Genomic DNA, 23,909 nt, shown 5'->3' with positions numbered 1-23,909 from the left:
CAAACTGCATTTGGACTTTAGCTGGACAACCTCAAAATATGGTGGAGGATGTGTGATGCTGTGGGTCCGTGCAGTGGACTCTTTAAAATGACAGGACATTTTACTGGTCCTTCAGCCAAAGGGAGCTGTGGTGCTGATTATTTTATTTGCAATATTCCTTTTTTTGTTTGTTTTCCCCACAGAACAAAGGAACTACAACTGAAGGCTGGATTTTGGGAAAATGTTTTTCAATGAAATATTATTTATTGGTTCATACCAAAAAAATATTTTTGCCCTTTTATAGGTCTTTAATGTTAATTTTTTAAAAGTTACAGTAAATATTATTCATTAATATAATTGGATTGCGAATGTTTGTCGAACACCTGGAAAAGAACATCTCTAGCGTTGCGTCGTATGTTAGCGTCACACTGCATCAGCTGTGTACTGTATGTTGTTCGGATGTTCAAAACTGCAAACCAAAATGTGTTTTTTAATATTTAAATGAGTTCTAATTCATATAATATACAGCCTAAATCAGAAATTAACAATTTAAACATTTGGAAAGATCATTAACATAACTGCTTTAAGTTGTTGAAAATTTTAAATAATCCAGTTTACCTTTTTGTCTTTGGGAAAGAGAACAGTTTTGTCCGACATCTTATTGAGGAGAGTTTTGTTCCTGTTGTTCACCGCACAAAACAGAGACTCCAGGGATACCAGCAACGCAAACCTCCTGAAACAGAAACTTATAAAGCAAAAGAAATCTGAACCAACAGAAATACTTCTTATTTCTCCTATAAGAAGGAGAAATTGTCACAGAAAGGAAAAACAAGCATGCGTAGACATTGTATTTTTTTTTTTTTTTTTTTTTACCAGAAGCAACATGCAGACACAGAAAGGAAGCCTGCTCACCAAGTTGACATCCAAAATCAGAGCCGCTTGAGGCTGTGTGAGACCCAAATTCCAGTGCACATTATTTCTGAAATAAATAGGCATAATTAAACCGTGGAGACAAAGTATGACTCACTCGTTTGGTGTGACAGATGTGTGTGGAGTACAGCAGACTCAGCAGTCAGAGAGGAGCTTCCATCTGTCATTTATTTATCGATTGGTTTGAAGACACGCAGCAGAAATGAGTCATCGAGCAAGAGTAAATTACATATGTTAACTTAAATATCAATGACATTTTTCCTCCGTATATTACTTGAACCTCAAGCAAATAAAAAGCTGCAATTTTGTAAATTAAAAGAAAATTTTCTCAAGTTTTGTTTTTAATATATTTGAGGTTTTATCAATAATTGATGTGAAATGGCCCTTTACCTGAAGCAGCTTAGCTTGCAGATGCCTTGTCCTGGCTCTGTTTCTAATCCACAATGTGTACGTCAACAATATCAACATAAGGAAACTGTAAAATGATGCAAGAAGGCTATAAAAATGCAAAAATCGATTTTAAGACTGTCAGATTTTTTTTTACAACTGAAATTAGAGTCCGGAAAACGCAAGCATAGAAAATAAACGAATAAGCATTAACAAGAACACAAAAACATACACAAAACTATTCTCAAAAAACCATAATGACACAAATGGAAAAAAAACCCAACAACCCCGAAAAGCACAAAACAATGACATTAAAATGACTGCCATATTTTGTCTGCTTGGATAGCGCCTTATCCCTGCCCTGCTGTTCGCCAGCCAGACATTGCTGACTGGTTACATAAAGGTTACAAAATAACCAAGCAAAAAATTAATAATTTTTAAAAATTGCTGAAAATATTCACAAAAAAGACACAAACTGCATGACACAAATCAAGAACAGGGAAAGACAATATCTAAAAAAAAGAAATAAATAAAAATAAAACTTAAAAATACCCCAAAAGTACAATAAGCACTAATCAACCTGCAAATATTGACAAAAATAACAGCAAACAGAAAGAAAGACATTCTGGAAACAATCACAGGCGAGTGACATATGCCAAAAAAAAAAACCTCACAACACACAAAACAAGCACAAAGAGAAACGTAAATCCTCCAAATAATCCCAGACAGTCAAGACAAGTAATCCGTCAGTGTTTGTGTCCACATATCAGTCCCAGTCATTCCCACCGTGTTATGATGCCGTTCATCTCCTGGACCTTGTCAGCATTCAGAGGGAACAAGCTCTGCCACAGGGGGCAATTATGTTCACTGAAAATTAGCATTCAACCTGCACCAGTGACATTATGCGAGTATCTGTCTCAGCGTGAGGCACGCAGGGCAATCAATATCTATTAGTCGTCCCATCTGAAGAATTAGATTTCACCAGTGGATCAACCTGCCTCCATCACTCCCTCCCCTCCACCTTGCCTCCCTGACTCCACGTCAAACATTGGAAGATGACTGGACATGTCATGCGCTGATGTCGGCCGCCTAATGAAAGAGATCATGTTGAGCTCAAACAACTATGGGAGGCAACCTGATCCCCCCCCCCCCCCCCCCCCCCCCCCCCCCCGGGGCAGAGGGCAGCTGTTCTGGAAAGAGGCCAGCAGGTGTCAGGGTCCCACCAGGGGACCCAGGAAAAGAAACAACCAAAAAAAACCAAAAAAAACACACAAAATAAAACAAACAAAAAACAAATAAAACTGTAAAAGTCAGGGACATGAAGCCCAGAGAGCTTTTGCTTTTCAGGTTTTATTTGAATTTGTACAGAGATAAACAGGAGAATGGTGTGTTTGTGTCAGAAAGCAAGAGTCGATTCTTCTTTTGAACGAGTTCAGAAACAAGAAAAAAAAAAAAGGAGGAGTTTGTAGTTTACATACTTGGAACAGTGTTCGTATAAAAAGCGCTTCAGGTGAAAACAAAAAAGGTTTTGGTTCAGTTTGCTGAGACAGACAAATTCAACAGAAAGCAAGAATGAGAAACATTCTTGAACAGATGCATCAGTGTGTTTGTTTTGCTGCGTCTTCTTCCTTTTAGCTTGTTGCAGAACATTTCTTTACAGTCTAAAGTGAAAACCTGAAGGGGTCGCTGCGGTAAGTGCTCGTTACTGCGTGCTGCGTTTGTGACACGCAACGACGAATAGGAGGAGGGAGTCTTGGTGTTTGGAAATGTCGTCCGTTTAAAGTGCTTCATGACAAACACAGTGTACAAACCCAAGATAAATTACAAATACATGTAAAAACATATTCAAAGATGCAACAAAATCTAACAAATGAGCTTTTAACTTAATGTCATAATAAATACAAGCATTGCACATTGTCACATGACATGTATATATATATATTTATATATATATATTTGTATGTATATAATGTATTTTTCTCTTCAGAGTAGTGAAAGAGCAGACAGTTCCCATTCGTTCCTTGGTTTGAGCTCTGCAGCTTCGGATCAGCAGTCCTCCGGTTTGCAGCGTGAAGTTCACGTTTCCTCTTTAACACAAGAGTCCGGTTCTTAGGAGGAGAGGCCGCGGCCCAGTCCGTCTCCTCCGGAGCCTTGATGGATTCTCTCAGAGGTATATCCACAGCAGCAGCAGCAGCAGGAGGAGGAGGTCGAGGAGCAGTCCCGGAGTTACAGGTGGGAGAGGTGAACACATGAAGGCTCTCGAGGCCGGATCTTTGAGTGTGTGTGAGTGTGTGTGCGATTCCTCGGGCTGCTGGGGTGCGGTGGCACTAAGGGGGCAGCAGTGGCGGCTTGAAGGTGCAGGCTCCGGTGCACTGGCGGGGAGTGAGCAGCTTGCAGGAGAAATGGTGAAGGGCGTCGTGAGCTTCTGGGGGGGAAGGAGTCCATCGGTGAGGACATGAAGGCGAGAACAACAACAAAAGTTCGATTAGTGACCAGATCTATTTTAATTCTGACATGTTAAACGAGGGGTGTACAAAGTGTGGCCCCGGGGGACCATTTGTGGCCCTCTGAATAATGACACTTCGCTGGCAGAATGATGCACACCTGACTGACCAGAACAGGAGGTTGAAAAATTGCAGCAAATGCGTTTGAAGAAAGAGCAACACACAACCCGTTTCTGTTGACGAACGACCGGGAAATTTCAGAAGTTATAAAAAAAAAATATGTCCATTTTGTTTCTTCCATTAAAACAAACCATGTTCAGTTTATCTCTTGAGCATTTAAAAGTAAAAAAGAAAAAAAGAACGATGAAACATAAAATTTGTGTTTAACTTTTTCATTAAATCTTAAATTTAAGTGCTTTCAACTCGTCTCATACGACAAAACGTTACAACACCTCTAGAAAATATCTGTGTATGGAGTGGAAGTCTAATCTTTCGATATATATATTAGGACAAATAAACCTAAACCAGGGTCTGGATTTGACTCCTGGCCTTTAACACTTTACAAACAGAAGCTGTCCTACACAGAAATATTACGTTTGTTTTTAATATCACATATCTGAGTGGTGAAATGACAGCATCCCCAACAACTGTCCTTCATCTGTTCTGCTCCTTGGCTCAGAAGAAAAGCTGAAAACTGCAGGAAGTTGGTGAGTTTCCTCACATCTGCATCATACTGCTACTTGCTTTAGCTGAAAACTTTGCCATTTTAAAAGGAACAATTTAATTTATGTTTGAACTTTAACTGGACCGCTCTTAACGCAGGAATACATTTTGATCTTAACCGTTCCACAGGAGCTCTAGTGTCCTGCTGGAGTCTTCTGCAGCTGTTAGCCGATTTTCCTCCAGAGAATAAAAGAAATCAGTCAAAAAACGGATTTTTCTTATGCTTTGGCTGTTCTGCCTCTCTTGGTCAAGAATGAAGCTTCATACTTTCGGGTAAATAATGGTAGCAGTGTGGAAAAATAAGGAAGGTGTAGTAGAGTTATGCAAATGGCCACAATGAAATCCACGATGATTAACACTTTTCAACCAACTTGCTCTTGATTACTTTTTTTAATTTTATTTTATTGAGACTTGTTGGGTTTTCCTGTCTGTGGACATAAGAGTTTTAGCAGCTTAAAGAGTTTTTCCACCAGTTTTTCAGAAACGACGTCGCCTGGCAACTTATAACGTCAGGCTCCAAATAACGTCCAAGTGACATTCATTGGTTTTTGTCACATACTAGGGTTTTTATAGCAGACTTTTTCACTCCTAGTTTCTTTCATTACCAAAGTTGTTTAGCGATTTTGCAAAGTAACCACCTGAACCCTGCAAATACAGAAATGTTTACCATTAAACAATTATTCTTTTAAACTTGAGCCTTCAGATTCTTTTCCTTTCTTTACTCGCCCAGTTTCTTCTTTTTCTTAGACAAAGAATAACAAACTTTTACTGCCACCATTATTTGTCTACATGCATGATTGTCTAATTGCCCCTGGCGTCTATAATTGTATTTAAATACCAACAACTCAGGGATGGAGGAACATCCAATAGCCTGAAGCTTCACAATTCATGAACAGGAGTCTGTAGATGTTGTCATAGTTGCTGTGATATTGATCAACGCGACATTTCTCCCCTTCCTCTTTTATTTTAGTATCGTTTCCCAATCTTTTGGGATTTTCTTTTTTTTCCCCCCTGCAGCTTTGAAGTTTGATCGTTGAGCCTGAAACCAGGATTCGACCGCCACAGAAATGTCATCAGACATTTAAAAACTCATTTGCATTTTAAAGAAAATCTAGTAAGAAGAAGCTGAATTGTTTTTGGAAACATTCTGGTCACAGGCGATATTAAGAAAGCCGACTCTTGCAGAATTGGCTTTCCCCATCTCCTTTCACTGGGTTTTCCTGATAGCATAACTGCGAACATCAACATTCAGGGAGATATTTGTCATTTGAGCTACTGTTGGGGGAAAGTAGCAGATTTATTTATTTTATCCAGTTTAGCTGCGGGTCCAAATAGAAGTGGTTTGAGATATTTTCTGTCCTGCTGAGCACCAACAAGCCTCTCTGGTGAAAATTTAAAAAAAGAAGTATTTTTGCCAAGTAGTACAAACTTTAAAGCAAATGTCACCAAAGATGTAACAGAATAGGAGCTGATTAGCATTTCCATGCATCTAATGAAACAGTGGGAAGTAGAGCTGACTCTCCACTGGGAGCCGGAACAGCAGAGCAGAAGAAGAAGAAGAAGAAGAAGAAGAAGAAGAAGAGATAAGGTGATGGAATCAGAAAAGCACCGGAAATAAGAGGAGAAATCTGTCATAATTGATTGTTTTGTATGTTCATTTAATGACAGCTGCCACACTTACTATTACATACAAAATTGTCACATTTCGTTTAATTTGGTTTATAAATTGCACATTGTTTTTGCATATTTTCCCCTTGCAGAAACACATTTTGAAGGAAAATGAATGATAAGCTGATTAGCTAAGCTCAGGTCAGATCTCAGAAATACAATTTCCTGTAAAATAAACAAATAAATAAAACAGTCACTCTAAACAACTGATGAGTTAATTTTATTAAGTCAGATTATCTTTCTTTGAGTCATTTTTTTTTCTCATCACTCACAGTAAAAATACTTTCCAGCCGCTATAAAACAAAGGAATGAATATTGTGGCCAACGGTGCTTTCCACCACTGTGAGCACCGACTGGAGACAGGCGTGAAAAATGAGAGGCTGCACTTTAACTCTTCCTTACAGTAAATACTGACCACCGATGAAAGGAGAGGCTGACTGAAAAATAATAATAATAATGATAAAAAAAAAGTAGCACTTGCATATATTTTTTGAGCTTGTGGGTAAAATGTGAATATTGTTTTCTCCCTGTGGGCCAGATCAAATTTACCTTTTAGCTTCTGCTGTATTGCATAACGAGCCTTTCTCTCTTGGTCCAACTCGCTGCACAAAGTGTCTATTAAAAAAATAATAATAATAAATAAATAAAATAAGGATTACTGAGGAAAGTAAAAAAATAAAAATGACATAAAATCGTGAGCATTATGTGGAGGAGTAGTAATGTGTGCCGTTTGCCCCTGTGGTATTTAGAGTGACCCCTCTGTGTACTTGAACCCTGTATTTAAACGACTGTAACGCTAAACCAATCCTTTAACGGGTGGCATTAGTTGATGTCTACTGCATGTAACCGATACAGAGCTACATAATGGATCTGTCTATTCAATTTTCCAGAGCATGATTTAGGAGAAAATAACATTTGCGAGCAAAACAATGTGGTCTCAGTTTTCACCTCTGGATGTCCGTTAATCCCCTCAACCATGGGACGAAATATTAAATAAACGTGGAGCTTTACAGGGAAAAAAACTAAACAACTCAACTTCATGTGTTGATATTTCAAATATGCAAGTGTCACTTTTTTCCTTTTATGAGCACGAGAAGCCAGCTGGATTAACGAACAGGAGTTGTGTTGCTTTAACTGAAAGGAGGACCGATCTGAGTCTGCTTGCCAGAGCAGCAGAAAGAGACCCACCTCGAACAATCTGCAGCTGCTGGACCATTTCCTCTCTGTAGGACAGCTCACGCTTCATTTGGTCCTGGAAATTATCTGAGGAGAACAAGGAACCTCATCGTATGGACAGACTTGTTCTGCGTCTTGTTTTATTTGATTTTTTTTCTAACGACTCTTAGCTCGCTGAATACACTCACTTTTTGCCTCTCATACCTTTCAGATGCTGAAATTCTCTCTCCAGCTTCTTCCTCAGCTCCACTTGCTCCACCAGCTGCTTCTGCAGCTCCTCTGGAAAGAGACATTAGCATCAAGACGGATGATCCCATCGCATCTCCACTAATACAGTTAAAAACACACACACACACACACACACACCTGATCAAATTCACATCCTAGTTTTTTTTCTACTCATAAGGATCTGTTGCAGCCCCTGCAGTAAAGCGACTTCAGGTGTGTCTCTATCCTTGATAACAACCATTGCTGCCCCCCCCTCTCTCTCTCTCTCTCTCGCAGGCTGCCGCAGTAATTGCCATGCGTTGCCTGGAGGTGGAGACGATAATAACGGAGTCCCAGGGTTTTTCCAAGCGTTGTAAAATAATTAGCTGCCGCGCCTCGGGGTTATGGCTCTGTTCGTTAAAATATTAATAGCCTCTAAACGATTTCCCCTTACAATAATAAGTCAAAACTCCTACATCTCGTGATTAAGTGGTTAACAACTATGGAAGCACTGTAGGCCCATAAAATGCAAATTCGCGTTCGGGAGACTCGGGCGCGTGCGTCTTTAGCGGCTTCGTTTCAAATCAGGAGGAAATCTGTGTGTTAATTTTATTCACACGCGCCTCGGATTTGTTTAAATCGCTAAGGGGCCCCAGTTTCGCTTCGTAAATGTAAACGATCAAAAATAAAAACAAGGAAATACGATCGCTCCCTTCCCCCCGATCAAATTGTTGCTACATTGTGAATTATTGCGGATAATGTGTTAAACTTTAAGAGTTTGAGGCTTAAAGCGCTTCCTACCTTTGGCCATGTTCTCCAGATCTCTCTCATGGACGCTGATGTCGATGCGTAAAGCTCCATCACCTGCAAATAAATCATTAAAAATAAATCACATAAATTTAAAACGATGTCTTTATTTAAAAAAAAAAAAAACCATCTCATGATTTCAAGCTTTTAGTTTTAAACAATTAATCGTATTTTATCGGGAAATACACAAGAGGATGCTTTAAAAACCTTGTCTGTCCTTCTGCTCTGGATAGGACGCTGAACCGCGCTGCGCTTGTGTCTCGGTCATGTGATGGACGCCTGGACATAAACAGGGGGACATTCGTCTTGGCTGAAAAGGTTGCTCAAAAATGTGGTCGAATAAACAGCCGGTAATGAATTGGATCACTAATTGTACCGCTGGCTCTGCTGGACTGCTTGGAGCCGTAGGAAGGAGGTTCGTTCAGGAGGAGCACCGGGCCGTCCTTTTCATGTGGGTACACCTGCAAAACACAGAGCAATTACACGCTGTTTGCGGCGGTTCTTCACATAATTGCAGCCATTCAAAAAAAAAAAAAAAAAAAGAAAAGAAAAAAATTGAAGCTCTGTTTTTTAAAAAAAAATTATAATAATTAAAGCCTTTTATTTAAAATGGTGACTAGTAAGTGTTGGCCTATTTTTTAACCTGTGATCTATAATTGACCAGGTTCGTTGAAATAATAAAGAAATAAATGTTGTAGTTTTTTTGTATTTAAATATATTTAAATCGTAATAATAATAATAATAGTAATAATAATAATAACAGTCCTGCTGCCTTGCTCAAGAGCAAGTCATTTTATCTCTGTTTTATAAAGTACAAAGGCCAATTGCCTTTGATTAAGTCTGTGCTGGTCACCATTTCCGTCATATTTACCCCTGCTGCTTCAGTCCAACTTTCCCTCCGGGGATCATTAAAGCTTCATTTCATCTAATCTCACCTCATGAAGAGGGGAGCCGTTGCGCATCTGTCGGTCCTCATCCGACGAGCCCTGCGGTGATGCCCCAGCTGCCCCGGGGCTGGAGGAGCCGTCGGGCCGCTCCTGGCCCTCCTCAGGAACAGAACAGACCCGTTCGAGCGCGACGGACCCTTGCAGGTCCCTACCGGGGGAGATCAGGACCGACTCCTCTTCCTCCGGACCCCGGTTGGACTCTACGTCCACGTCGTCGTCTTCGTCGTCCACCACGCTGTCCCTATCCGGAGAAGCCGACCTGTAGCTGGAGCTCTCGCTGATGAAATCAGGGGACAGGTAGCCCGGGCGCGCGCCGAACCCGTCCCGGTTGCCGTAGAGTTTGGCGATGGTCTCCGCGTCTTTCACCACGGGCCTGAAGGCCGAGATGTAGCTGATCTTCCTCTGGGAGGCCTCGTCCCCGGACTTGTCCTCGTCGTTCCTGGTGGAGGAGGACTGGGAGCTGGGACTGCGCTCGTGGTGGGGGTGCGGGGTTGTGTCTTTGGGTGTGTTTGCGCCCCGGTCGTTTTGGTCAGACAGGTCCAACTCAGCTTGCCGGACGCCCGGCCGCTCTGCCGGAGGCTTGGGCGGGGAGCCCGGATAGGGCGGCATGGGCAGCCCACCGGCTGCGGGCCAGAACATGGGGAACGCTGGGTAGAGGGAGTCCTTTGCGCCGGGCCAAAACACCCCGGGAACACTGGGCTTGGTGCCGTCAGTCACCCCGTCGCTCTTTTTCTGACACAGCCCGTAGCTGGGGAAGCCATACGGGTGGGGAGGGAACAGGGGTGTGGGGATCTTCTGGAGCATACCGAAGCTCTTGCTGGGCACCGGGATGACCGGGTAGCTCCGCGCGCCGCCAGCCAAGCTCAAGTTATTGCTTCCCTGCTCCTCGTCGCACCGTAAAGTTTTGTGAGGGATCTCAGGGGGGCTAGTTGGAGCCAAGCTGGATGAGGCCTGCGATTTCAGCGACGAGGACATCCCCGACCCGCTCATGGGCAGAGTCCTTTTCCTGCTCCCCCCGTTGAACATGGCCTTAACGTCCTCCCACGCGTGGTTTATATCCTCAGACGGCTTCTTTTCCGTCAGTTTCAGGTGCCGTCTCCACGAATTGAAGTTGGCCGCGTCCGGCTGCAGGTACTTGGACTCCGGGGTGCGGTGGGAGTGAAAGATAAACTTATTCGGGGAGAAATACATGTTGCAAAAGCTGCATTTGATGCACTTCGCCCTGGAGCTGTTGTATCTGGCGGGGATGAAGCTGCCTCTGCAGCCCCACGCGCACTCGTGCGACACGTCAAAGGCGAAATTCTCCGGCAGCTTCGGGGGGCTGTGCGCCCCCAGGAACGACTTGCAGAGCCGCTCGGCCTCCCGTTTGGTGATCATGCCGCAGCGCCTGGACGAGATGGGCATAGCCCCGGCGCGCCGCAGGAGCTCCAGCTGGACGGGCGTGCACTGCACGCAGGTGATGCCCAGAGCCACACGGCGGTTGTGGATCTCGTTGTAGCTGTAGTTCTTCAGCAGGGTGTTGGAAATCTGTGCCAGGCAGAGTCTCTCTTTCCCATCTATGACTAGACACACGATGGGCACCCCGTACAGGGAGGTTTCACTCACTTGGTTCGGTTTGAGGGAGTTTGGGCCGGAAAAGCTCTGAGCGTCCTGCTTCAAACTCGGGGAGGAGCTGGCGTCTCGTCCCGCGTCTCCAAGATGTCCGGGCATCGACTCCATCCCTGGAAGCCTGACGGTCAAAGACAAAGTGCTGAAATTTAGCGTAGGGTGGGATGTACAACTATTTTATATTATATATAAAGCATTAAATGTAATTATGTCAACTATTTAATCAAAACTATTTTTTTTTGGTGCTAATTTAAATCTAAATAAGTAATCAATATGCAAATAAAAACACTAATAATCCCATTAATACGAAATATTTATTATTAAAAATAATAAATAATAATAATAATAATAATAATAATAATAATAATAATTTCAGAAAAATTGTATAACTGCAAAAGTGAAATCAGTCCGAGCCCTTCTTCTGCGCGTCCGGCCTTCTCTACCGGATTTCTTTTTTTTTTTTTTTTTTTTTTTTTGGGTGACCTCCTGCGTGGAAGGAGGACCTCTCCTGCTCCCCTTATCTTCAAATCGGCTCAGCACTTACGGAGCAGCTACTTAAGAGTCACATAAGATCCTTACACACGGAAAAGGACAGAAGGAGAATGCAGCCTGAGCTGCGCCAATGCGCTTAGCGGAGAGGAAAAGAGCAACTGTAAGCTGCTTTTCTGGTAATTACACGGATCCAAGCGTGCGTCCCCGCATTGTTAATAAAAGACCAGCCCTATATATAATTAAAGCTTCAGTGCAGATTAGCCTCAGACAGTGGCCGGGAATTAGGTTGGAGCGGGCCTCTCTCACGTTCACCTGCGCCTACTGACTGCGTAATGTAGGCCGCGGAGATCTGGCATGCAGGTTTTTCATTAAAGTTTAATGGCTGAGTAACAGTTTTCAGAATCAAAGATGCACGCATGCTCCAAACTCGATTCGCGCTTGAGATAGCAACAAAGACACATGTAGACATTGATATATATATTTTTAGTTGATTTAAATAAATACATAAAATACATAAATAAATAAAAATAAGACGACGTACCTTTCTCTCCCGAAAAGACACTCCAGCGATGATCAGAGTGGGGGGAAAAAAAATAAAACAATAAAACTGAAAATGACAAGGAGATGAAATTTCAGGATTTATGTGTCCGGACAGAAACGACGATTAAAAACAAGAGGACAAAACACCGCAGAGTGTGAACTTTATATCAGTTGGCCGACATGCGAGAAGAAGAAGCAGCAGCAGCAGCGGCGGCGCACAGGACCTCCATCCTGTTGGAGCTCAGGGAGGTGAATGGCGTGTAGACAGGAAGCACATGGCACCTCTCTCCTCCTCCTCCTGCTGCTGTCATGCTGATGTGTAATAGCTCTCCCTCTCTGCCTCCCCTCCTCTGACGCACACATAAACACACGCCGAGCTGCACAACACTTTGGATAATTCACAATTTTTGACTCGCAAAGACGATAGAGAGATGATTCCCAATTAAGCCCCCGCTGACCGCATATTGGGAGAAATTTGGCCTTGAGATTATCGTTAATTCCTGCTAGTTCGAGTCGAATAACAAAAGCGAATTAGAAGACAACTGATCAGAAATGTACAGCATTTACGCGGAGATGCAGTCAAGTGGGCAGCATGTGAAGCGGCTCCTTTAAACTCTAGTTAGTGAAGACCCTCTGGAGGCCCCGCTGGGGTCAAACTGATCACAGCATTTCATTTGCACGAAGGATCAGCTCGGTTGCGACTGTGCATCTTGCGTAATTTGCTCCCAGAGTCAAAGCGAGTTGGAGCACACGTTGCGCTGCGCAGGGCAGAAAGAACACCAAAAAGGCCCGGGATTATTTATCAAGTTACTCGGCCATCTGTCAGGTTTCCACGCTCGCCAAGCAGAAAAACCTTCTGCAGCTTCAGGGACGTAAAAAAAAAAAAAAAAAAAAAAAAAAAAAAAAAGAGGTTGAAAGGAAGGATGGATGCTAATCTAAGACGGATGAGCAGGTTGAGTTTTGACTTATTGCAATAATAACTGAATGAAGCCGGTTAATGTTCCCCATCGACACGAACCATAGTGAAGTAAATATTAATATTGTTGTTTTGGGCGTTTTTTATATGAAGACGCTCTATTGACATGAAATGCAGGGGTGTCCCTAGAAAGCCTTTCAAAGGGTTGATCAGACGGAGGGGTGGGGGGGCTCAGACCACCAATAAATAAATAATAAATAGATTTTTAAAAAGACTTGCATGCTGCAAGGACACCAAAAACAGAATTAAAATAACAATAATAGATAAAGAAATGAAAAAAAAAAAAAAAACAACCATTACAGCACTTTGTAATGCTGTAATGTAATGCTGGAATTTGTTTTTCCTTTCCAGTGAAAAACGAATTAATCTACATTGATAAAATTACCTAATAACATAACAAACATGTTAAATATATCAAACTTATATGTTTATTAATCTATGATTTATTGTAAGACATTGTTAAGGTAATTAGACAATGTGACACATTAGTTAATCTTTTTGAGTTTCTTTGTTCAAAACGATCAGTGACAAGCCAAGGTGTTGTTGTTTTTTTAACATATATTTTTAACAGTGATGCACAACATCTGGATGAAGTGCTCCAGATGTGGGTCAGTTTTCCCCTTCCTTATTTTTATTATTTTTAACCAGTATTATACAATTAAAATCCATGTATTGTGACCAGTTTTCATTCATTTCTGTTCTTTACAAACAGACCGTTTTTGGTGGGTCCAACTGCTGCATTTCCTTGGATGACACCTAAAAGTACTTTAAATCATATGTTGTCAAAATGGTCACAAAATGTTCCTCTGATGGCTACAAGCCGACTTACGGTTGGTTGCTACAAAACATAAATTGCCAAATAGGCATATCTGGTATTAAGGAGTAATGACCTACATCTTAACCAAAGCCCAGGAAAATCTGAACTTCCACCAAAAGATGTTGTGCAAAGAATAATAATTAAAACAAAAATCATTATACAAATATTGTTTACAGCTGCTACTCAGTTTGCCATTTACGCAACATGAAATAGCGAGACAGTCGGTCAGCCAAAAAAGTTCTTCTGATGGCATCTATGACATCTATGACAGAACAATAAATTGTCATTTGCTTTAAGTGGCTTTTTGTAACATGTTTGCATTTGTAAAAATGCATTTTGTAAAAAAATAAAAATAATACCTTTGGCTTTACATTTAGGCACTTTTTGTTGGTCTATCACATAAAATCCCTGAAAAAACATAAAGGTTTGTTGATGTAAAGTGAGTCAATGTGAAAAAGTTTCAAGATATGTCAGTGACATCATCGCAATATAACAAATCAGGTTTCAGCCAATTGGGAACTGAGTGAAGGACTTTGGTCCAGGGGGAACCAGGGAGCAAAGCAGACCCCTTAAAGGCTCTGACCGGCCCTGCTCACACGGCGAATTTGTTAACAGATGCAAAACGAGTGGATCGTTTCGGACGGTTTGACAAAAATAACAAGAACGCCCTCATGTCGTCACTCGTCGCGCTGAAGGGAGCGTACAGTGTGTTCCTGGAGAGATGAGAGTGTATGAAGTGTCATCAGCCTGCGTGCAGCTTTTCTTTTTTTCTCCTCTCTCTTACCTCCCTGCAATATTGATGCCGAACCTGATCTTATAAGCGCATCCTCTCCTCTTTCGCCATGGAGAGGTTTTTCCCCCGCGCAGCCCCCCCTCCCCACATCCCCCCTAATAATTACAATTTTATACTGTAATTATTCCCCTCCTTTTAATTATTTAGGCCGCCGAGCTGAATGCAGCCTTTTGTCGCCGCTTATTCCGGGAGAAACGTGAGCTGACGCGGCCGCAGATCAGCAGCGAGGAGGTTTTAATTAGAGACATTTCAGCGGTAATTTTACGCGAGCACCCTTTATTATTCCTGTTGGATACAAATTACCCCCGGCCTCATTGATATGCAGACAACAGAAAGCTTTTAACCTGGAGGAGAAACGCGCCTTCAGGTGTCTGTCCAAACTCAGCAGATGAGCTTCAGCGCGACGCTCATATGGAGGAAATAATGCTCAGTTTCCCCGGACAGCTGATAAATAAAACTACTTGGTGACTACCTGTGCGCTTCTGCTTTCCTCCCCCCCTTTCTCCTTAACCTTCTTCAATTTTCTTTATTTATTTATCCCCCTTTTGTGTCATACTAAGAAAGCCTCAACCGGTTTAAGACTATACCTCTCATTTCTGATGATATAAAAGCAAAAAATATGTTAGATGGTCTTTTGCTTTTGATGCTACGCAGAAAACTGTCCAGCTACACAACAAATAAGAAAATATGCAGATTATTATTATTGTTATTAATTCTCAGCCTCTGAAAATAGGGCCGTCTCCAGAGGATGTTGAGGGATGACTGAAAATCATAGCAGAACTTCGAAAGTGGATAGTTAAAAAAAAAAAAGTGGTGCATAAAACAAAAAAAAGGACAGAAGTTAAAATTAATTAAATAAAAAATAAAATTTAAGTTTTTTTTAAAGTTCTTCCACTCCTGTCTGATATTCACTATAAGATTATATATATATATATATATATATGAAAATAGAAAAATACAACAAGACTGTTTGACCACCTAATCTGTAGAAGGGGCCACTGGCCTCCCTGGCTCCTCCTTGGTAGCGCCCCTGTCTGTTTACACCCCTTACTTCACCTGACCGCCACTGCGCTCTGATCGAAAACTTTTTTTCGGATCTATGAAAACTAAATGAATGCATGTACGTTTTATTATTATTAATAATAATAAATAATAATAATAATAATAATTTCTTCCGCATTTCGTTATTTTTTTTGCCTTATGATGTAAAAAGATCAATCAAGCCCGGCTCAACCGGGACAGGTTTAATAACGGCAGCGATTGTAGCCAAATGTTTTATAATTAACAGTTGTATCAGCACCCCATAAAACCATGACCCCTATAAATCCCATTTTAGAGACCAATCAATCCTCCTCTTGGACTAAAGGGCCTATTGATCCCCCTCTGCTCGGCTCTCTTAAACGCTTTCTCCGTCTCTCTTTTTGTTTCCAGTTAAAAGAGCATTTCGATTGCACTTTTTTTTTTATTGGAGGAAAGACTCCGCCGAGAGGAGAGGAAAGCGATGGCTCGAAAATTAAACGGTGACATTTTAATTACAGGACATTGATAAAGGGATCCGGATAATGGCTGTGTACAGGGCGGCCACTCATTGTCCCGCCTGATGCGCTAATCAAGCCGGACTGCTCTGGGAAAAAAAAAAAAAAAAAAAAAAAAAAAAAAAAAGGTCATCGGGCCGATACAAAGCGGAGACGCGGCTCGGTGGGAGTTTGGTAATATGAGGGTCCCGGACGGCTTCAAATGAAGACGCATCTCCAAACAAAGCACGGTCAATATCCCGGAGCGCCCCCATCTAGATCCCCCCTCCCACCCAGCCCTCCTCCAACCAGACGTATTATCACCATAGGTCACAGGGAGCGCGTCCATAGATCATCTGATGCCACGATTTACATGTCACACAAAGCGTTTGTGACAGGTAAGAGTGACACGGCGAGGCCGGGCTGAGTGATCAGCATCGGGGCTCCCTGCAGACTGCAGCTTAGTTAAATCAACACATGGGATCACTGTGTGACGGATTTGGCATTATGACTTGGTGCTCACTTTAAATTACAGCCAACTAAAATGTGTTTCGGCTCCCTCAAATTGAGACTTTTTGTGCCTTTTCTAAAAAAAAATAAAAAAAAGAAAATTACACAAAATTATTGGATGAAGAAAATCCAAAGAGGCAAATTAATTTGGTACCATTGCCGCTAAAGTCTTAAAGATATGAATCTTTTATCTCATATGCATAATTTTACTGGAAATCTGAGGAAAAAAAGCAAACCTTTTAAGTAAATTTGTTTAGTGAAGGAAATAAAAGAAAAAAGTCCATACAAATATGATGACGCGTATAGGCCGTTTCTTTTTGGCACTGGACACCAGGCTTGAGTACGTATGTTTATCTTGTCACACAATGAGCAGGACGGTAAGGGAGTGAAAGCCTCTGCAGTGCTCACTGTTAGAGAGGCATCTCTGGGGCTTCAAATGTCCAAAACGTCTATTAGCACCACTCTAATAGATGTTTGGCTCAAATGAGAGGAGTCCGTCTTATCGTCACAGTCATAAGTTTGCAAAACTCTGCTGGGAGTTCAACTGGGAACTCTGTTTCAGCAAGAAACACTCCAGGTGGGTTTAGTGTTGAAACATAGGGCACTAAACAGTGCAGAATACAGTGCAGTGTGTATATATTTCAAATATATATACACACACATACATTTTTGTGCCCTGGGTACCTTGTCAGAGCACATGTCTTTATGAACTCCTGGAAGCTTCAAGCAAATCAAAATCAGGTCTTCCTGGGTCTTTCAATGAGATAATTATCCAAAACATAAAGGAGAAGTCAAGATAGAAGTGGTTCAGCAGACACACACCGACCTTCCATGGACATCTCCACACCCCGACCTAAATCTTTTAGAAAACCTTGGAAATCATCTGCCGGAAAGCGAGCATAAGAGCGCGCTCAGGATTACAGAGATGGTTAAGAGACCCTCTGACCATAACCATCAGGCAAGGCAGGTGAAGTATCTTGTCCAAACACACAACAATGGAGACAGACGGAGCAGGGATTCGAACCGGTGACCCAATGACAGCACAAGTCCTAACAGGTATTTTTCTGCAATAAACTGCTGTGACTGAAAGTACAGCAAATAAACAGGAGAAGATCATTATAGATGAAACTGAAGGCCACACCTTCTTGCTCCCCCAAAAGGCACCTATACCAGACACCTGAGTGAGTCTGAGCAGAAGGAATAAAAAACAACCAAATAGGGCTGGGCGGAGGGCGTATAAGGTGGATGGCAAGAAAAACAAAACAAAATACAAAGCAGAGCTCTGGGGAACAGTTGGGAAGTCATCCCAAGGAGGAATAGAGTTCCAGTGGATGTTTGTGCAGCACAAAGGAACCCATGAGATCATGTTTATTTGGATGACTGTGTGGCCTGGAGAACCCTAGAGGAACCCTAGAAGAATCTTGGGAGGTAGATGGCGGTGGAGACGGCCGAGAGGCTGGTCATGGTGACAGAGAACGTCTGGAGACAACCTGCACAGGAACTTGGAGGCTTTTGGCTGGCAGCAGAGCAGAAGGTCTCACCACGTTTGAGTCGAATGTTTAAGAGTTGGTGTCTCAATAATAGTTTTTCTGCTCTTTAGTTTGCAATTATGTGCCGCAGTCCGCTCTATTTCCATCAACAGCATAACAGTTTAAGTGCTGCATAACAGCCCAGCTTTTTAAATGACCAGTTAGACACAGATATGGGTACAAATAGGACACAGTGTAAGTGAGAATACATTTACATCTGCTGTTTATGACAAAGTGCACAACTTGGTTATGCAAGAAAACACATTTACTCAAAAACATGATTTTTCTCCCTCTCATAACACTTTATTTTGTGCATTAGTAATAAGTTTTTAGACCGACAGAATACCAAATTGAGCACTTCACCATCAACAGCTGTTGTAGCCTAAATATATTCTCACTTAGACTGTGTCCCATTTGCACCCATGAGTTTACCCGCTAGCTTAAAAAGTTTGGATGTTGCACATCGTGTTGGTGGTAGAAAAAGTGGGGAACGTGACCCATTATTGTAAACCACAGAGCAGAGAACGTTCTCCTGAGACACCGCGACTCAAATGTGTTGAGATAAAAGTGCCCATTTTTAAAAGACTAATCAGACGGAAAAAAAAAAAAAGTCACCTTTTGGTGGATATGTTAAGTTTACGAATATATTTAAAGGTTGCCTCGTCGGTCATATTTTAATCCGTTTACGGGAGTTTTGAACGACGCGCGTTCCCGCGAATGCAAACCTAAGCAGCTCGTGAGGTAAGGTAGGTATCCACATCCCGGCAAAGTCAGAGTGTATCGAGTCTCTTTGAAAGACAAAGTCTCCTCCAGCTGATCGTCAAAGACAAATTCTTTCTCCTCTAGCTAAAGAGCTCGTCAGAAAAATAAAAATAAAAATCCTGAGTCCGATTCATAGCAAAGGTAATCCTCTACCTCCTCCACCTGCTGCTGGGTCCATCTCTTCTGCTTGGTCCTTCCGTCACGTAAGGCGGTGAGCCAAAAGTTCAGACCGGAACCCGGGGTCACCGCACACATATTTAAGGAAATAAAGATGAACACTTATGGTAAGTGTTCATCTTACCATAAGATGAACTGGCAACGTCACGGAGGATAATCTCAGAAGGCAACGGGGGGCAAACCTTGAAAAACTGACGGACGAACCAATGGAGGAAAAAAAAAAATAGATGATAGGTTTTAAATACACCGAGGGAGAGAAGAGAGCGGCATAGAAACCAGAGGGACTAATCAGAGGCAGCTGGGGAAGATAGCAATCAGAGAGATGGAGATGTGAAACAGCTGGAAAGGGAAGCGCACTAAACCAACACGCAAAAACACTTAGAAGAATTAAAACCAGGTCCAAGCAAATCAACAGGAAAACATGACCCAGCTAAAGCTCAAACACCTAAGAATTGTGACACAAACACTCACAATGAGAAAGGAGCAATGTCCAACATTCAGGTGTTTAATTTGAGTTTATTCTAAAAAAAAAAAAAATTCTCAAGTGTTCTTTTTAATTTGAAAGAATTGCTTCATTAGGGACTTCGTTTCTGACACAGCACGTCTATAAACATGAAAGATGAGAATAAAAAAAATCAACAAAACATTTCATCAATTTCAATTGACTGAAGAGATGGTTCACTGAAACCTTGACCTTTGTCAAAGTTGTTATGCAGTTGAGTTGATGGCTCAGTTTGAGTCGTCTTGTGCTACTTTTACAGTATCGTTGTTCACGTTAAGCTCCTTCGCTTGGTTTCCTCTCCCTCAGCTTCCACTTCACCCACTGTCTGCTTCCTGCTCTGTCTGGATATGAACCACCCTTGACCTCAGCCATGCTAAATGTTTTTTACAGTTGCATAAATGTTGAGTTTTGAAATTTTATAGCTTTAACGTCTGTGGAGAAATTGAATATAGATTATTGTGCAGAGTGGTGATATACAGTAGACCAAAAGTTTGGACACACCTTTCTAATTCAATGGGTTTTCTTTATTTTCATGACTATTTATAAGGCAAGAAATCCCACTTATTAACCTGACAGGGCAGGTTGACCTATGAAGTGAAAACCATTTCAGGTGACGACCTCTTGAAGCTCATCAAGAAAATGCAGAGTGTGTGCAAAGCAGTAATCACAGCAAAAGGTTGCTACTTTGAAGAAACTAGAATATAAGGGGTATTTTCAGTTGTTTTACACTTTTTTGTTTAGTACATATTTCCACATGTGTTATTCATAGTTTTGATGCCTTCAGTGTGAATCTACAATGTCAATAGTCATAAAAATAAAGGAAACTCATTGAATTAAAAGGTGTGTCCAAACCTTTGGTCTGTACTGTGTATATATATATATATATATATATATATATATATATATATATATACATATATTACATATATATACATCAAATTAACCTGCACATGTGAGGAAAGTGCTGCTAGGAATGATGAGCTTTCTGGATCATCCGATCATCATACTTTTTACACACCGCACTTTTAATTCCTTTTATTTGTTAAAATGTTTTTGTATTATAAATACATTTTTTTGTACGTCACAGTTGTATGACACTTTGTGTTGGTCTTTCACATTAAATTCCAACGTTTGTGGTTGCAATGTGACAAAATATGGAAAGTTCCAGGGCTATAAATCCTTTTTTAAGCCACCGGAGTTGCCATTTATGTGTAAACTCAAAGCTAGTGCAGTTTAGGAGAACTTTTCTGCCCAAGGAATTAAGTGGTAATCACCGAGTAGAATAAATAAATTTTCTCTAAAAATGATCAGGTATTGGACTGACAACAAGTGAAGGGTCAGCCACAGTCCAAACATAACACAAGAACTTTGAATAACTTTTAGAAAGTCTGGGGAGCTATTTGATCAAGACTCAAGATTCCAGGAAAATAAAGAAATCTAAAAGTATCGATGGCTCTGGACTTTTTTCTACAAAGTTGTATATCACTGCAGGATTTAAAGACAATAAAATAAAATAACTTGACACACTGAGTGAGTCTTCATCAGGGTCTTTCCTCTCACAGGAAGCTTTAGCAGCCTGCTGATCCCGCTCTGCACATCCAAGATCGCCTTTTCCTCCAAAAAGAAAAAAAATAATAAACGTCTGCATGGAGTTTCAGTGGAGAGTACTGAAACTCTCCACTGAGATCAGGACCTTTCAGATCCTGATTCACAAATTAAAGCAGTAGAGGATTGAGACCATAGCTGCTGCTGATTGAAGTAGAAAGATCAGTTTTGTCAGCAGGTGGCATCTCGCAAGATAGTGACTCTCTTATATATCTTAGGAAATAAGAACCATTTTGTATATCTTGTAAAGATTGTAGCACATATGATTAAAAATCATTTTTAAACTTCATTGAGGTTTGGTAATTAGCTAGGGAGTATTTCACTAAGAACAATGCTGCTAGGTCTTCGTTTTGCTGCAGACTGCTTCCACACATAGCAAAATAAAGTGTAAATAAACTTCTATACGTCTGAATAGAAGTATAGATCATTGAAATCACCCTGGCCTTGTGCTTTCTGGAGTTAATTTAGAAACATATAAAACACACATTGTCCAGTGTGTGTCGGCGCCTGTACTGAACGGCGAGCTAAAGTAATAAGCTGCGAAGACAAAGGAACCGGGGTTTGTTCGAATGACAATATGGTGTCATCTCAACGTGTGATTTAAAGTTCAACTTGATGACTCAAACGTTGATCAACTATAAGGAGTGGATATGAATGCAAAAGTAAAAATTTTGCTTTATGTTGAAATATTTATAAGGTTTAAAAATTGAAAGGGCAAAGAGGACAGCTGACCGACTGAATAGAGCGTGGAACAATATCTTGATCCATACCTCATTTCTTTAGTTTTGGCTTCAAAAAGAGACTTTCTTGAAATCTTTTACAACGTGTTCGATTAATATTTCTGCATGAGCTCAAATTTGTAACTCTTTCTCATTTTCATAGGAATAAGTTTTGTTTCTTTATCTAGCTATGGATCATTCAGACATAAAACGGCTCCCAAATTCAACAGACAGACAACTGTTGAGTCTGCGAGTGACGGAGAATCAATTTTACATTTGTGACCACTACTTTAGTTTAAAATATACCAGATAACACATCGCAAGACAAATAAGATCATGGTTGAATTCAATTGATGATCTCTTGTATCATTTGTTTTTGTCTGGATGTGTGGATGACCTTTCAATACATTTTTATGTGCACCTCCAACCAACTCAGATGTCGTGAACTTAGCTTTCAGAGGCTAACAATCATCTGAGCTTTTACAAATTGGCAACAGGAAGTCTGTTAATGTGAGTCAAACCACCAGCAACTAAAGATCAATGAAAGCAATATTAAGCAATTTTACTATAAAGAAATTAACAAAAAGAAAGTGTGAAATTAAAGTTTGAACAAATTGCTAAAACTATTCTCGTCATGTGCTGAATTCAATTCATGGTGCCAGTTTATAATAAATGTCTCTTTATTAAAACAAGAGAAAGAAAAAGGTTAATTCAATCTGACGATGCACACTTTCCATGTGAACCTCGGTATCAAACAATGGAGTTAAAACTGCAGCAATGTTTATAAAAAAAGTACATTTTTACACATTAGTTAAAATTGTCATTATGTTGTTACAGTATAAGACAGTCTCTGAAAAGCTAGCTAGCTCCTTTACCGTTTCCCAGTGCTGCCAGTACTAACTGCATAAATACACCACCCAGTAAGAAACAACCAATGAGAGAGAGGAGGAAGGTCTTAGCGCTGTCAATCACTTAATTTTTGCTAAGCTACTGCTGATTCACCACAGCATAGCCTGCCACCAATGCTAAAGCTAGTTAGCTAGTTATGGCCACCGATGACAGACGGCGGATCAACGGTTTTTCTGTAACAGTAGGTACTTTTCCACCATTAGCATTTGAGCAGCACATACACAAAACTGAACAGCGCTAAGGCCCTCCCCCTGGCTCTGACTGGTTGTTTTTGACTTCAATAGTAGCACTGGGAGGAGCTTGATTGTTTTTCACAGATCATCTGTTTAATACCACACTGTCATGACATGGTGACAGTTTTAATAAATATAGAAAAACACGGTTTTGTAAAAGTTTTTAAGTTCAGTTTACTATTCAAATTGGTTAAGAAAATTTTCTATCAAAGGAAATCTAGCTGATTTCATCGAGCCACTGGCTTGCAGCGCAAATCTAGAGGAAAAGCTCCCTGTTAAGAAACCTCCAGCAGGACCAGAACCTGGCCGAGTACACGAACGACAGAAAACAGACAAAATAAGGGACACAGAGAAATGCTTTCTATGTTCAGAAAAAGAGTAAAGAAGAAGTAATGACAGCAGCAGCTCGTTGAGTGGCCTCATCTATAACTAACGTCCAACGTTCGCATCCACGCACAGAAGCCACTCAGTTTCAGGCAACTTATTTTTATATCAAAAACATATTCAACCAATTGTGTTGCTTAATAAACCTTGGCGAACTCGCAGGTGAAAGGATTTAGATTGTATAATTAAAATTTCCCCACAGTCCTTTCATTACGTCTTGGTGTATTGCAGTTTGGACAAAAGAGGATGAAAATTGTGGCAAAATGAAGGTTTTGATAGAAATTAGTTGAATTTAGTTGCGGCGACGGCGCATTCACATGCATTCACATCAAATCCTTAATCGTTTTTTTGCAAATAAATGACATTGACATTACACCTGTCGGAGCTCCGACTTGATTCCCCCGTTCCGCTCCGTTTTCCCTTCTTTCTCTTTCTCGGCCTTTGTTTGGAATAAATAAAATAAAATAAAAAAAAAATTAAAGTTTTTTTCAAAAATAAGCTCGACCTTATTTGCTCTTCATTTTTCCACATAAAAAAGATCTGAGTGAATACATTTGAATGCAGTGTATTA

At 40.9% G+C, this 23,909-nt stretch overlaps 1 protein-coding gene across 4 annotated transcripts; it reads right to left on the bottom strand.

Moving 5' to 3' along the window:
• Positions 1 to 2,649: 2,649 nt before the first annotated feature.
• LOC102223892 (SKI family transcriptional corepressor 1 homolog-B-like) lies at positions 2,650 to 12,804 on the bottom strand. Of its 4 annotated transcripts, none has more exons than XM_023331905.1 (8): positions 11,910 to 12,804; positions 9,257 to 10,997; positions 8,698 to 8,782; positions 8,529 to 8,600; positions 8,316 to 8,378; positions 7,512 to 7,586; positions 7,320 to 7,394; positions 2,650 to 3,721 (listed from the first exon to the last, which is right to left on the bottom strand). In XM_023331905.1, the coding sequence occupies exons 2-8, from the start codon at positions 10,985 to 10,987 to the stop codon at positions 3,624 to 3,626; spliced, it is 2,199 nt and encodes a 732-aa protein (XP_023187673.1). In that variant the 5' UTR covers positions 10,988 to 10,997; positions 11,910 to 12,804; the 3' UTR covers positions 2,650 to 3,623. The 4 variants fall into 4 exon arrangements, with proteins under 4 accessions (XP_023187673.1, XP_023187674.1, XP_023187672.1 ...); XM_023331906.1 differs by having other exon boundaries at positions 2,650 to 3,718; XM_023331904.1 differs by lacking the exon at positions 2,650 to 3,721 and adding an exon at positions 6,388 to 6,746.
• Between the last annotated feature and the right edge of the window lie 11,105 nt (positions 12,805 to 23,909).

Source organism: Xiphophorus maculatus, chromosome 4 (assembly GCF_002775205.1).
Source record: "Xiphophorus maculatus strain JP 163 A chromosome 4, X_maculatus-5.0-male, whole genome shotgun sequence".
Taxonomy (NCBI): Eukaryota; Metazoa; Chordata; class Actinopteri; order Cyprinodontiformes; family Poeciliidae; genus Xiphophorus; species Xiphophorus maculatus.
Note: the sequence above shows the minus strand (reverse complement) of the source record. Positions and strands in the feature narration are given on the sequence as shown.

Excerpts from the sequence above, each read along its gene's own strand:
- LOC102223892 (XM_023331904.1), bottom strand. The coding sequence starts at position 10,987 with ATGGAGTCGATGCCCGGACATCTTGGAGACGCGGGACGAGACGCCAGC. Across the intron at positions 8,601-8,697 it reads GCAGTCCAGCAGAGCCAGCG|GCGTCCATCACATGACCGAG; the intron begins GTACAATTAGTG and ends GTTTATGTCCAG. Across the intron at positions 6,747-7,319 it reads GCAGCTGCAGATTGTTCGAG|ACACTTTGTGCAGCGAGTTG; the intron begins GTGGGTCTCTTT and ends TTTTTTTAATAG.